The sequence below is a fragment of the Cryptomeria japonica genome, chromosome 7 (assembly GCF_030272615.1).
Source record: "Cryptomeria japonica chromosome 7, Sugi_1.0, whole genome shotgun sequence".
Classification (NCBI taxonomy): domain Eukaryota; kingdom Viridiplantae; phylum Streptophyta; class Pinopsida; order Cupressales; family Cupressaceae; genus Cryptomeria; species Cryptomeria japonica.
This window is the reverse complement of record NC_081411.1, coordinates 264,919,763-264,934,342: the sequence shown is the minus strand read 5'-3', so window position 1 is coordinate 264,934,342 and position 14,580 is coordinate 264,919,763. Positions and strand designations below refer to the sequence as shown.

Here is a 14,580-nt window from a genome sequence, read left to right as displayed (position 1 = left end):
AACCCTAATCTTAACAATAATCCTTAGCCCTAACCCTAAAACTTAATCCTAACCATAATCCTAATCATAACTCAAAACCTATCCCTAATCATAATAGTAAATCCTATCCATAATCCTAATCCTAACCTTAAACCCTAACCCAAACCATAACCTTAACCCTAGGCTTAATCTTAAACCCTAACACCAACCATTATCCTCACCCCAACACTAAGCATGATGTAAATCCTAATCCTAAACCTAAACCAAACCCTAACCATGATGTTAATCATGACACTTACTTAACTCTAACCCTAGCTTGGATGTAAATCCTAACCCTAGCCATAATCCGAACTATGACCCTAACCATAATCGTAAACCTAACCTTAACCCCAACCATGATGTAAACAATTTAAACCTAACCATAACCGCAAACCCTAACTCTAATCATAATACTTACCCTAACCCTAATCATAACACTAACCTAACCATAATCCTAAACGCTAACCCTAACCCTAACACTAATTGTACCCTAAACTTAACCCTAACCCAAATTGAACTTTAATCATTATCTATTCCTAACCTTAATGTAGCCCAAACCCTCATCTTAATTTAAATTTAATACTAATTTAACCCTAACCACAATGTAATTGAACCATAACCCTTATTCTAACCCTAACTTTGATGTAAACCCTAACGTAATTGTAACCTTGACACTATCCCATAACCATAAACATAACCTTAAACCCTAACCCTAATCATAACCCTAACCATGATGTAAACCTTAACCATGACCATAATACTAACCTTAACAAACATAACCATAAACCAAATCCTAACGATACCCCAAATTATAATTCTAACCCTAACCCTAATTGTAATTAATCTTACCCTAGCCCTACTTTTGATGTAAATCCTAAACACAATTGTAACCCTGACACTAAACCCTAACCCTAACCATAAATTTAACCCTAATATTAAACTATAACCCTAACCCTAACCATAACCATAATCCTAAAGCAAAACCAAACCCTAACGTTGATGCTAACCCTAACCATGATATAAATATTAACCATTATCATAACCCTAACCCTAACCCAATTCATGATGTAAACCTTATCCCCAACTGTAACACTAACCTTAACCCTAATGCTAACCATAACCATAATACTTGCCATTAAAAAAAATTTAATATATCTTTGTGTTATAATATAATAATATTATAATATGATTTATTTTAATAAAAAGATACTATACAATTATATATAGATTTATTTTATGTTTTCCATGCTGCATCACGCGACTGCTACTAGCTTATATACCTTAAATTATAATTCAATCTATATAAAGTACGCCGAGAGATATCCTTCTCGAGGAGCCTATTTCTTTTTATCAATTTTACACCCTAAAGTCAAATAGGTGCCTCGAGAAGGATATATCTCGGCGTACTTTATATAGATTAAATTATAATTTAAGGTATATAAGCTAGTTTATACATAAACATACGTTTTTGATCAAGATTGCTCAAAAGAACGTATTATTGAAGGACCCCTCCTTTCTACTCGAATATCAGAGAATAAACAAGGAAACAGCTGACGACTCCATCTGACAAAAAGTCAGTTTAAGGCTTATTAAATGAAGTTTGGTGAGATTTTAAGCAATATTAAATGAATAGTTTGGGCCCATTCAAAAGTAGACCCAGCTGACATACAATAAATAGATATTAAGTGGCTTTACAGCTGTCCTATTCATTCTTAATCTAAAAGTTTCTAATAAAGGAAACCAGACAATACAATGGTGGATTCATTCATTCATTCAGACAATATATTTGGACACAACCAACATTACGTGGAATAAAACGCTTTCAATATCTATTGGCTGAAGACGAGCCTCGACTTGAGGTATATTTGTTTTAAGGAGTAGAAAAGGGAGCCCAACTTGGTGCACGTTTCTATAGAAATTATGGTAATCGATGATGATCTACTACAAAAAGTTTTCCAATTAATATTTGTATAAAATAAATAATCTGTATTTATTAAAATGCAATTGTTTGATACCTAATGATAAAATAAGTCTGAATATATTTTATAAATCATATGAAAATTTTATTATTCAAATAATAATATAACATAGTGTATTGTCATTTATAGGAATCTAAAATGATGTATATTGAAGTATAGACATGTAAAAGTTTTGAGAGTAAAATATAATTATGGAAAGGAAAATTAGAGTTACTTAAAATATTTTACGCTCATATAAAATAATTCACACAAAAGTAATACTAATCTAGCAAAAGAATAATCAGTTTGGCATTGTTAAGTTAGAATAATTGAATGTAAAAAATATAAATAAAAAATTAATATCTTCATCTCAATATTTAATGAATGTACAAGGTCACCCCTACTCCTTTCTAGTTTAAGCTTAACTTTGATGGTTTTTCCCATGGTAATCCAGTGTAGGCAGGAAGGGGTTGGCATTATTAGCGATCGTAAAGGTAGGTTTCCTTTTCCTTTTCTATCAATCATGGGGTGAAATCATTGAACTATCCTAAGTTTGCAACAACTTAACATGAGGTACTTATTGTTAAGGATAAAGGCCTAGATAGCGTTATATATGAAGTGGATTATCTCAATGGCATTAATATGTTGCAAACTAAGGTCAAGCCTAGATAATATATACAAGACATTATCTCTACTACTCGTACTAATATTACTTCTTTGTAGAATCACATGTTTAGGTATGTGTTCAAAGAGGGGGACAATCTAGCAAATCTTTTTCTCAATTTAGGAATGAAGGTTGATGATGTCATGATTTGAGATGATGAGACTTCTCTCCCACCCTAATTAACTCGTATATTGAACAAAAGATCCAATTTATTTGGTTGTATGAATAAATTCGCTTGCATCCCTTTTAATGATGACACTATTTCATGATCATGTTGATATTTTGGGAACGTTTTCCAAGTTGGCTCATTTCATTTCCCAAGGCATTAGATCCCATTCCACTCATCTTTCTCCCTTAGTTCTAGTTTTTTTATGACTTCTATAAGTTTGGGTTCTACAACCCCTGACTACAGTGGATACAAACCTAAGCAAAATTAAGTTTAAGGTCATGAGTTAATCAAAATTTTCCAAGAGCTATGGGAAACTCTTATTGTAAGTAATTGTGCTCCTTATATTGAAGCCAACAAAGATTCTGAGTAGGCCCTCCCCATGGAGTTTTATAAAACCGTGAACAATGACATAGTGTATGTGTAAGAAATTTCTTTCATGGTTTTGGTGGATTCCATTATTGGTACAAATGGGTTTTGTTGCAAATATGAGTTCTTGTTGTCATTTATGTCAAATTTTTTGATTTGGATTTGTAAATTGGTGATATCTTTGGTCTAGATGTGATTTGTAGTGTAGTAATAGTGGCACAATTTAGTGGCTATGTGGATAATTGGTAACTGATTGCAGTTACTTCACATGGTATATCAAGTTGCGATATAGCTTTTTTAGAATTTTGGAGACAATCTTAGTGGTCCATAGTTGACATTGGTTAAGTGTGAGTATTTTGATAAACAGTTTGCGAAATTATAGAAGTTACTTCAGAATAATTTGGAAGTTGTGTCAACATGGTGTGATGTCTCACACATTTTATTTGGCCTTCCCAATTTCTTTGAAGATTTTTTTGGGCTAACTAGTTTTGGTCCTACAAGTTACATCATATTAGGTCAATGTAGTTGATGCTGATTCAGTTGTGAATTGTATAAAAGGAATGAAATAATTTTGTAGATGAATGAATTATTTTTGTGTGAGTTGTGTGTGGTGTGTGAAGTATATGTGAAATTGTACAAAGGTTTACAAGTATAAAAAGTACAGTAATAAAAGTGGTTTTAGATGTGTTTTAATCTAGTAAACTTTAATCAGCATAGTAGTGGATGTAGCTTCTTGTAGTTCACTCATATTGATGTTTCTCTTTCATACATAATGTCTTTCCTAGAAGAAGTAATATTCAGAGTTTGCAACTCATATATTATTCCCTAAGGTTGTGCACCTCAATCTTGTAAGTCCACATCAGGGGCAGTGAGCTCCTTGGCCTTGAGCCTACACATTGTAACTTGCTTATCATATAGTGTGATAGTTTTCACTATGTTTTTTCTCTCATTAGGTTTTCCACATAAAATATTGGTGTTCATGTGTGATTGCTTTTTTTTTAGTTCTTTATTTTTACACATATGGTAAATAGAATGAATGATAATTGAGCAATGAAATGATTAATTTTTAACATATACTAATTCAAGCCCCCTGTTTGCATCTGAAAGTGTTGAAAAATTGGTATTAGACTAAGGTTTTTGATGAAATAGTCTAATGGATGAGGTAGATCAAGGATTTGAACATAATGTTTGAAGCTGAAGATTTGGATGCTATAGAAAAACATGAATGGGATATTGATGTAGTGGTACATCTTGAAGGAGAACTAGGATTTACTCTTGTTGATTTGGATGAAAGTAGAGGAAAGAACAAGAAATTAGACTAATAAATTGGCTATCTAAGAAAGAACGTTGAAGATAGAAAGAAGATCACTAATGATCTTGTAAAAAAGATACATATCAAATCTGAAGAATGTATCAAAATTGAAGAAGAAGTGAACATGTTAAGAAAATAGTTGAAAGAATCAAAAGATTAGAAATTGACAAGGGCTTGAAGATTAAAGGAAATAGTTAAATGGTTGATCTGATGCTAGGTGCTTACAAGAAAACTAAAGATAGAGGAAAACTTGGTTTTGAAAAAGTGAAAAGATCTAAGACTCTAAGAAAAGGCAATAAAGGAAATGAGAACGTCAAGGATGAATTGAATAAGACTAATAATAATCAAAATGGTTTCACTATAGTCCTAAATAATAATAATTTCAAGAAGACTCTTCTTGCACAAACTAGATATTCATAATCCTTTAATAATGACTATTTTTCAGGCAATAATTTTGGACATAAAGATAGTGAATGTAGAAGTCAGATTAGGTCTTGGTCATTTAATGGTCAATGCTACCCTTCCAATAAATTTGTATGTAAAGAAAGTGGGTGAAAAGGTAGGATGGTGTGGAATGTGTATATAAACTATGGTAGAAATGTTTAGTCCTTCAATAGATATTTCTATGCATGTAAAAAAATGACAAAAAGGATATTACGTGTAGGTCTAATGTTAGAAGGAATGGAAATGGTCCACAACAAGGTCTGACTTGTTAAAACTACAATAAATCAAGACATATCACTAGGTTATAATAGGGGAAAGAATGGGAATACTTCTAGTCCATTATTAAAGAAAATTGGTGTTAATTAATAAAAGGAGAAGATGAAGATGACATGGGTACAAAAGTATCATGAGAATGTGGAAGGAAAGGAACTAGATACATTTGCATCTACTAAGGGTGTAGATTATTTCTTTCCAAACTAGACAAGATATGTTGTTTGAGGGGAAGAACTAATTCAATATCTTACAAACCCCTTTGCGATTTCAATGCTCAATTGTTTTCAACATGGAAAATATTTTAAAGGAATTTTTAGAGGACTTTGGATGTCTATGTTGGTCCACAGATATTTTTCGGGTTATTGGTAAAATAGAGTATTATCTTTTTGATGTGTAATAGTAAAATGCATTTATGTCAAAAAAAACCTAAGTGGGTTAATGCAATGGATAAAATTTCTTTTCTGAATTTATTTTGATCATTTGTGATCTTGTAAATTCAAGAGCTATTTAATGTGAAAGATTTTTCTAGTGTGATAGTGCGATCGAAGGCTATTCTACAAATCCTAGGTTATCTATTTTATTTGTGTGGTGTGAAATAGATATATGGATTGTTGTTAATCCATACTTGAGGCCACAACTATTATTCAATCCTTATCCATTTGTGGCTATATTGAGTGACAAGGAAAGGAGCTTTTTTTTGTTCTGACATAATAGTGTACATTGAAGATGTTAGGGTTTACATTCATGTGTGCTTGATAGAGGTAATCCATGTGAAGTTTAATAATTTGTTGAAGCATTTTGTAAAGGATGATTTGATGATATACAAACCCTAGTACAAGCACATTCTAGACATAGGTTTGAACAAGGGAAATAATTTTTGAATTTAGCAACAAACATGCATGGATTCAAATTATTTGAAGTCAAATGTATGTTTATGTGATGTATTTTAATATACCTCATTGTATCATGAAGGATGATATAAGGGCCTTCACAAGGTTGTGCTCCATCGATATTATCTCGATGATGAAGATGGTAAACAACTAGACGGTTGCACTATTAATTGGTTCTATTTTTTATAAGAGATTGATGAGAGTAGAAGATATAGTTGATTGGAGTATCATATATGTTACAAAGGATGTGGCATATATGGTTTACTTTTAGAATGAGGAATATTTTTCTACCACCACTGCAATCTACAATACATATCAAATGGTGGATCAAGGTGAGAAGATTGATTTGTGTGAACTTCTAACATAAGACAATAAAATAGTGGATTCATTCTTTCACTATTTATTTAGACACAGCCAATATTACTTGGAATAAAACTCTTTCACTATTTATTTGTTGAAGATGAGCATCATCTTGATAGGTTCATAAGATATATTTCTATCAATTTGGCACATGTTTCTATAATAATTATGGTAATTGATTATGCTATTCTATGATGAAAACTTTTTTGATTGATATTTGTGTAAATAAATAATTTGGATTTATTAGAATGAAATTGTTTGATTCTTAAAATATGAAAATATGATTTTTATTGCATGGCGAAGGCATAAAAGGGTCCAGATCAACTGTGAGGATGAGAACACTAGGTGAGGACCCTAAATGTGGTCAAACTTGCAAAGGGTGTAATTTTAGGACGATACATCTCATAATTTTCACATTAGGGATAGAGTTTGGTTGTAATTGAACAAATATAATTTGAAGGAGGTAATGGATAGTAAGGTCACACCAATTTTCTACAAGCATTAAATTCTTCATAATATTTATAATATCCTATGAATCCTAATCAAATGCACTAACTAGTATGGTACTTAAGATCTTCTATTGAAAATATTAAATTATCTAAGTGCTATATAAATAGAATATATGTATAAGGAAAACAATGCAAGCATTATTCGGTAGCTATGAAATAAGGATTATTTTCAAGAAGTAGCTTGATAAAAATATATATTTTGATATTTGGAAAACTATTGTGTATACCAACTTGAAAATAGCTAAGCATGATAGGTGAACTTTTGTAGGCCTATGAGATTAGTTTATACTATTCATAAAATATTAAATATGAATAATGAAAGATTGCACTACCTAACACTATTAAGAATCTAGTATAAGAAAAATACATTAACGCAAAATATGAGTACAAGATATCACTAATGACATGATTGCAAAATGATTGTTGTGCATGTAAATAAATAATTTGTATAAGAGGAATGTACTAAGAGATGTAATACAAATAACATATAATATTGGGGACTAATACACCACTATAACATAATTTATAATCTATTCTTCATAAAATAAGTAGAAACCATTATATATATTATTGCTATAGATGTCACTTGGGATGACTTAACTACTTATAAAAGGCTAGATGAATTATTAAATAAATTAATTTAGGAGTATGTTGGCCGTATATTAACTTAGAGACATATCCTAATAAAATAAAATTTGTTAATGGTAGAGCATCCACCCCTCTTAAGAGAATTATTTTCGTTAGTGTTTATCAATTATGGATTCTTTTGCACAATATATTCATTTATCCATGTAGTATATTTGATTGAAAATTATTTATATTTATTCAAATAATCTATTCTTTTGAACCCCATCTATATCGTCTTGTTGCATATTTGAAGTATTCAATCTTTTTAAAAATTTCTTCCATCCTTATAAAACTGGAAACTTGGTCTGAGTTGTAGTATTTGTCTAATAACCTTATTAAAGCATTAAAAATTGGAAACCTTGTATATTTTTATTGACCTAAATAATTTCAATTTGAATAATTTAGTACCAATCCTCTACAAAACCTTCTATTATGCATAATAAAGTAAATATTATTATCCTTCTTATATTGAATCAATCATATTTTCTTGTATACTTATAATCACATAATTTCCTATTTCAAAACATGATATATTGACGAAGGAATAGTAGAAGAGGGGACAATTGATTTTGCCCATATGTAATGATATGGAAATAGTAGCATTATATGTAGGGGAAATCATTAAGCCTAAAAACTTATATTTCTAAGGTTTATTCAAAATGCAATCATAAGAATAGGCATAAGGTATCCAGCTATTCCCAAACAAACAGACAAACAAAAGAAAGGCCTACATATTATACACGGATAGCTGTAGTGGTGTCCACATTTTGTAAAAGAATTTGAAATCTAGCCATGTGGGAGGGTTTCAAACCAATGTAAACTTTTATGTCGGCCTTATCCTTTGCATCGGCCATGAATATAACAACATCCACTCTGCCAGACACCACAGGCCCTGCATGGATGGATTTAATCTTCCCTCCAAAGTCTACGTCTCCAATTTCCATGCGAGTCCACGATGTAACCAAAAACCCATTCTCTAAACGCATCACTCCATCATGTAATTCAAACCAGTCTATAGTAGACCTTATGTAATTATCAGTCAATCTATCTCCTGCTTCCTGCAATTTTTTCACAATCACTGAAAATGGTTGCTCTTGTAATTCTTTGGCTGTTGCCTTTGCATATGCTGCCTTTACTGCATTCCCAACATATTCCCGTGGAAGAGGAGGTGTCATCCTTGACCTGATGCAAATCCATCCATAAACAAAGACTCACTATTATTAATGTTGATTTTTTTTAAAACCATTATTAATGTTGATTTTTTTTTTAATCAGTAAAAGCAGAGCCGAGTTCATATATTGATTTTAAATAAATACAGTATAAACATACATGAATGATGTAGGATCATAAACATGTTGAATTCAACTGAAACCATTCTCTGTACTTTCAAGAATAAAGTTTCAAAAGGAAAACAGAAGCCCTATACATCATATATATTCACTTACAATAATTTTTTAATTTGCTAAGCAAAATATTAATATTATTTCACTTTATGTCCACGGCATAGTGAACTATGGTAATATCGTTGGCATTGATATTTGCCATTGTAGCAGTTCTTGTGCGCCACAGGTGCGCCATTGCTGCAATGAAACTTGTGCAATGACAAACTCCCCCTTCCTTTGCCTTTAGCTTGAGGAGACTAAGCGTTTCTCCTGATAAGGAGAAGAGGTTAAAAACATACTTCTCTGATTGATTGTGGAGGGCCACCTTATTGCGCAATAGTTCCATGTTTCTTTGCATGAAAGGTGCGTAATCAATACCCAGCTGAGAAGGCTTCACTAACTCTTCGTGCTGGTACTTTATTTGAAGAGGAACACGCGCTTTCAAGAACGTACAATCAGTTACAGGGAGGAGAGCCACATCTCCTGTTCTAGCCACGTTGGTGTAGTTCTTTGCAAACTCCTGCAATGCAATTCCATCCATAAAACCGTGATTTATAACAGTTCCTGTAGCAAAGCCACCGCATCTGAACTGAGTTGTTGAGTTGTTTAGTTTAAAAACAAGCAGAGAATACACATAATAGCGAACAGAAAATAGGAGAAAGAATAATAGACACAACAAAGAACTCAAGACACAAGATTAACATGGTTCACCATTAAGTGGCTACGTCCACCAGAAACGCAGGGAGAATTCTTATTAACCAATATCCAATTACACATTACATCATATTGTTGGAAGTGAAGTCCAATGAACTCCTTCCTTCTGAGCTGATTGTAATTCCTTTGTAGAGGTTAATTTTTTTGGAGCTGATTGCAGCTGTGTATATGTTCAAACCAAATTGGTGATTAATAGATTGATTCCCCTGCTTCAAGTGTGGATGTAGGCAATTGCTGAACCACGATAAATCTGTGTGTCTCATTGTCTGTGTTGTGTGTTTTAAATTATATTTATCTGCTGTTTTAATTCATTTCTTCATCCTAACAATTGGTATCAGAGCATGGTTAGATCGATGTTTAGATTTTGGTGGTTGAAATTCCAGAATCATGAAAGAATCGAAGATAGAGAAGTTCTCCGGTCAAAGCTTCAGGTTATGGAAGGTGCAGATGGAGTCTTTGCTGATAAAGCAAGAACTTTCACTTGCGCTTGAAGGGAAAGCAAAGAAACAAGTTGAGATGGCTGATGAAGAATGGGAAAAATTGGACAAGAAGGTGAGAGTGACAATTTTTCTCTCGTTGTCCAATAATATTTTCTTCAATGTCATGGGTGATGCAACAACAAAAGATGTATGGGATAGACTCACAACCATGTATGAAATGGCATCGACTGCAAATAAAGTATTTATTATGAAGCGCTTGTACAAACTGAAAATGAAGGAAGGTTGTGCTATGGCAAACCACATTAATGAATTCAATACATTCATTAGTCGAGCAACTTCGATGGGGATGACACAAGATGATGAAAGCAAGGTTGTTTTGTTATTATGTTATTTACCAAGCAGCTGGGATGGTGTTGTAACAGCAGTTAGCACATCTATATCCGGTAAAAATAAGTTGGATTTTAATGATGTAGCAACTACTTTTCTCAGTGAGGATTTGACAAAAAAAGAATGATGAACCTTCATCCGGTGAAGCCTTAACGGTGGTCAACACTAAAAATAGAGGTAGAAGTCATAATAGAGGCATAAATAACTACCATAGATGTTCGAAATTAAAAAAGAGATCGAAGTCTAGAAACATAAATGGTAAATATTGGTTTTGTGGCAAAGCTGGTCATGTGAAGAAGGATTGTAGAAACTTCAAAAGGGCACAAGAGAGGGTGCAGGATAGCGAAACAAATATAGGTTATGATAAAGATGATAGTGTATTAATCCTTTCAACAACTAACACTATTTCAGATTCATGGGTGCTTGATTCTAGTGCCTCCTATCATGCTACCTCATGTCTTGAAGCATTCATTAACTACCATGAAGGTCATTTTGGCAATGTTTTCTTAGGAGATAACAAAGCTTGTGAAATTACAGGGAAAGGGGATGTATTGCTGCCATTTGAAGGTGGTAAAACATGACTTCTCAAAGATGTTTGCCATGTCCCAAAATTGAAGTGGAATTTGATATCCATTGGACAACTCTTTGACCAAGGTCTAAATGTAAATTTTCTCCCAGATACATGGAAGGTAACTCATGGTACCATACTGATTGTAAATGGTAATAAAGTGGGAAGTCTATACATATTTAAAACTCATGGTGAAGTGGGAGCTACAATGGTGATTGAGGACAACAAAGCAGATCTTTGGCATCAAAGACTTGGCCATATTAGCAAGAAAGGACTCCATGTTATGCATACAAGAAATCAGCTACCGAGCCTCAAACTCATTGACTTAGCCTTTTGTGAACATTGCCTTTATGGCAAACAAAAGAGAGTCTTTTTTTTGAAAGGTGGGCATGACACAAAGACAACACCGCTGGAGCTTGTATAGTCAGATATTTTTGGGCCTACCGAGGTAACCTCCATTGGAGGAGCTAACTATTTTGTAACCTTTCTTGATGATTGTACAAGAAAAGTATGGATTTATATGTTTTCTAGGAAATTTGAAGTTTTTTCAAAATTTAAAATTTTCAAGGCTTTAGTTGAAAATCAGATTGGGCATAAGACTAAATGCTTACAAACTGATAATGGTGGAGAATTTTGTTCACATGAATTTGATGATTTTTGTGCTAATGGGATTGGAAGAATCAAGGTTGTTCCTTTCACTCCTCAAGAAAATGGTGTAGCTGAGAGGATGGATAGAACAATTCTTGAGAAGGCATGATGTATGTTGTCTAATGCAGGTTTAGGCAAGGAATTTTGGGTAGAAGCATGTAACACAGTAGTGTATTTAATCAACCGAAGTCGATCATCTAAATTAGATTTTGGTATTCCAGAAGAGGAATGGCAAGGGAAGAGGATTTCATACTCTCATATTCATGTGTTTGGATGCGAAGCCTTCTCGCATATACCCAAGGAGAAGCAAACCAAATTGGATTCAAAGTCGCTGAAATGTATTTTTGTGGGGTATGGAGAAGGGCAATTTGGTTTCACACTATGGGATCCAATTCATAAATAGATTATTCATAGCAGAGATGTAGTTTTCCATGAAACCTCCTTTCTCGCACTACAAGATTCAAATAAATCAAAGACAAAATATGTCCCTATGTCTTTGTTTCAGAATTCGACTACAACCGCTCTGCCTTTGGTCTCTCATTCAGTGGGAGCTCCTATGACGTCTACCTCAATTGAATATAATTCTCAAACTAAGAATGAAGAAGTGAGTGTTGATAATGTTTGGTCTTCAGTTAATTCTGAACTTGGGGGCCTACAGAACAGAGCACATCCTCTTCAAACTAACACTCATATGGAAGAACATCCAGACGGTGAGCACTTTGGCTCACATCATCACCAAATCATTGGACATCCTCCACTACATCCTGCACACTTTTCTCCACACTCCCCACATTCCTCATGGTAGCCTTCCTTGTCACAATCCTCACGTGTCCCTTCCCCGCGGGCTACTTGCAGTCCTCCACGCAGGCTCCCTGCAGGCATTCCTTCCTCTGCGGTGGCACAGCCGTGGAGTCACCCCCCCGTGCAGACCGTGGAGGATGCTTCCACGGACCCTCCACCCCTTGCTCTCTTGCGGCCACCAACCTTCGCAGTCCAACTGCGAAGTCCTCTCATGCAGGTAGTGGAAGATGCCGCCATGACTCCTAGCCCTCTGTACACTCACACAAGGCAGCCCATGGAAGGTTGTTCTGCGGCTTTATCCAAGTACAATCTGCATGCAACCAACGTAGATAAAAATCCACAAGTTTTTTATTGCCCTGCAGACAGAGACATTACTAGACTAAAAAACAAAGTCATTACAGGGAACATAAACAAAGACAATGGGAGAGATATGAGTTTGCGTAAATAGGGATTACAAAAATTGAATGACTCTACTATTGAAACAGAGAGTCAATTGAGGAAATCAACCAAACAGAGGTGACCTCCTGTAAAGTTCTCTGATATGTGATTTACTGTTTTATGAAAAAGCTAAACCTACTTTGCTCATCTCTGATCAAACAAAGCCTGCAACATACAAAGAATCTTGTAAAATTGCAGATCGTGATAACTGGCACACTGCAATGTGCAAAGAAATGGATGCACTATTGCAAAATCAGACATGGGATTTGGTGCCACTTCTACCTAACCGAAAGGCATTAAGAAATAAATGGGTGTATAAACTAAAAGATGAAGCCGATGGTCACAAAAAATTTCGAGCAAGACTAGTTGTAAAGGGATATGCTCAACAACAAGACCTCGACTTCAAAGAAATTTTCTCTCCAGTAGTTAAAATGACTACCATCCGAATAGTATTGAGTTTAGTTGCAGCCTGGGATCTTGAACTTGAACAGCTGGATGTAAAGACGACATTTCTCCATGGCGATCTTGATGAGAAACTATTTATGCATCAACCAGAAGCGTTCATTAAAAAAGGGCAGGAACACCTTTACTACAGATTGAAATGCAGTTTGTATGGGCTTAAGCAAGCCCCCCGATAGTGGTATCTTAAATTTGACAAATTTGTGATTGATCACAAATTTACTCGCAACGAGTTTGATCCTTGTATCTATTACAAGAAGCTTCCTAATGGCGAATTTGTCATTCTTCTCCTTTATGTGGATGATATGCTAGCGGTTGGCACAAGCATGAGGATTGTGAGTGAACTTAAAACTCACTTAGTGGAGGAATTTGCCATGAAAGATTTAGGGGCAGCAAAGAAGATCCTAGGAATGACTATTTTTTGGGATAGAAAAAAGAGAGAACTCAAACTATCTTAGCAAGACTACATTAAAAGAATCTTGGACAGATTTGGTATGGTGGATGCTAAGTCAATTTGCGTACCCTCAGCCTCTCATTTTCAGTTGTCTTCTCAATTGTGTCCTAAACACACAAGAATATAAGGAGTTTATGAATAAAATTTCATACAAATCTGCAGTTGGAAGTCTCATGTATGCTATGGTGTCTACTTGATCGGACATTGCTCATGTTGTGGGATTGGTGAGCAGATTTATGTCTAATCTGGGCAAATCACATTGGGAGGCAGTTAAGTATATCTTGCGGTATCTCAAGGGTACTTCTGATTTTTGTTTATGGGTTGGAAAGGACAAGGCAGTTTTGCAAGGGTTTATCGATTTTGATTTTGCCGGTGATTTAGACAAAAGAAAGTCTACGTCAGGTTATGCTTTCACATTTGCTGGGGCAGCGATTAGTTGGGCTTCAAAATTGCAACATATAGCTGCTCAATCGACTGCGGAGGCTGAATACATAGCTCTTTCTGAAGGAGCCAAAGAGATGGTATGGTTGCAACTCTTGTTCAGCGAGTTGGGTTTGAAGCAATCAAATTTTGCTTTGTTTTGTGATAACAGCAGTGCCATTTTTATGACTAAACATCAGACATCTCAGCCGCGGTCAAAATATGCTAATGTTCGCAGTCATTATGTTCACCATATGGTCAAAGAAGACAAATTTCATG

The 14,580-nt window shown here is 34.2% G+C and overlaps 1 protein-coding gene across 1 annotated transcript; it reads right to left on the bottom strand.

Moving 5' to 3' along the window:
- Positions 1–8,324: 8,324 nt before the first annotated feature.
- LOC131046231 (acyltransferase GLAUCE-like) lies at positions 8,325–12,767 on the bottom strand. Its single transcript, XM_057979919.2, has 3 exons — positions 12,660–12,767; positions 9,080–9,561; positions 8,325–8,772 (listed from the first exon to the last, which is right to left on the bottom strand). Exons 1-3 carry the CDS (start codon positions 12,765–12,767, stop codon positions 8,325–8,327), a joined length of 1,038 nt encoding a protein of 345 aa, XP_057835902.2.
- Between the last annotated feature and the right edge of the window lie 1,813 nt (positions 12,768–14,580).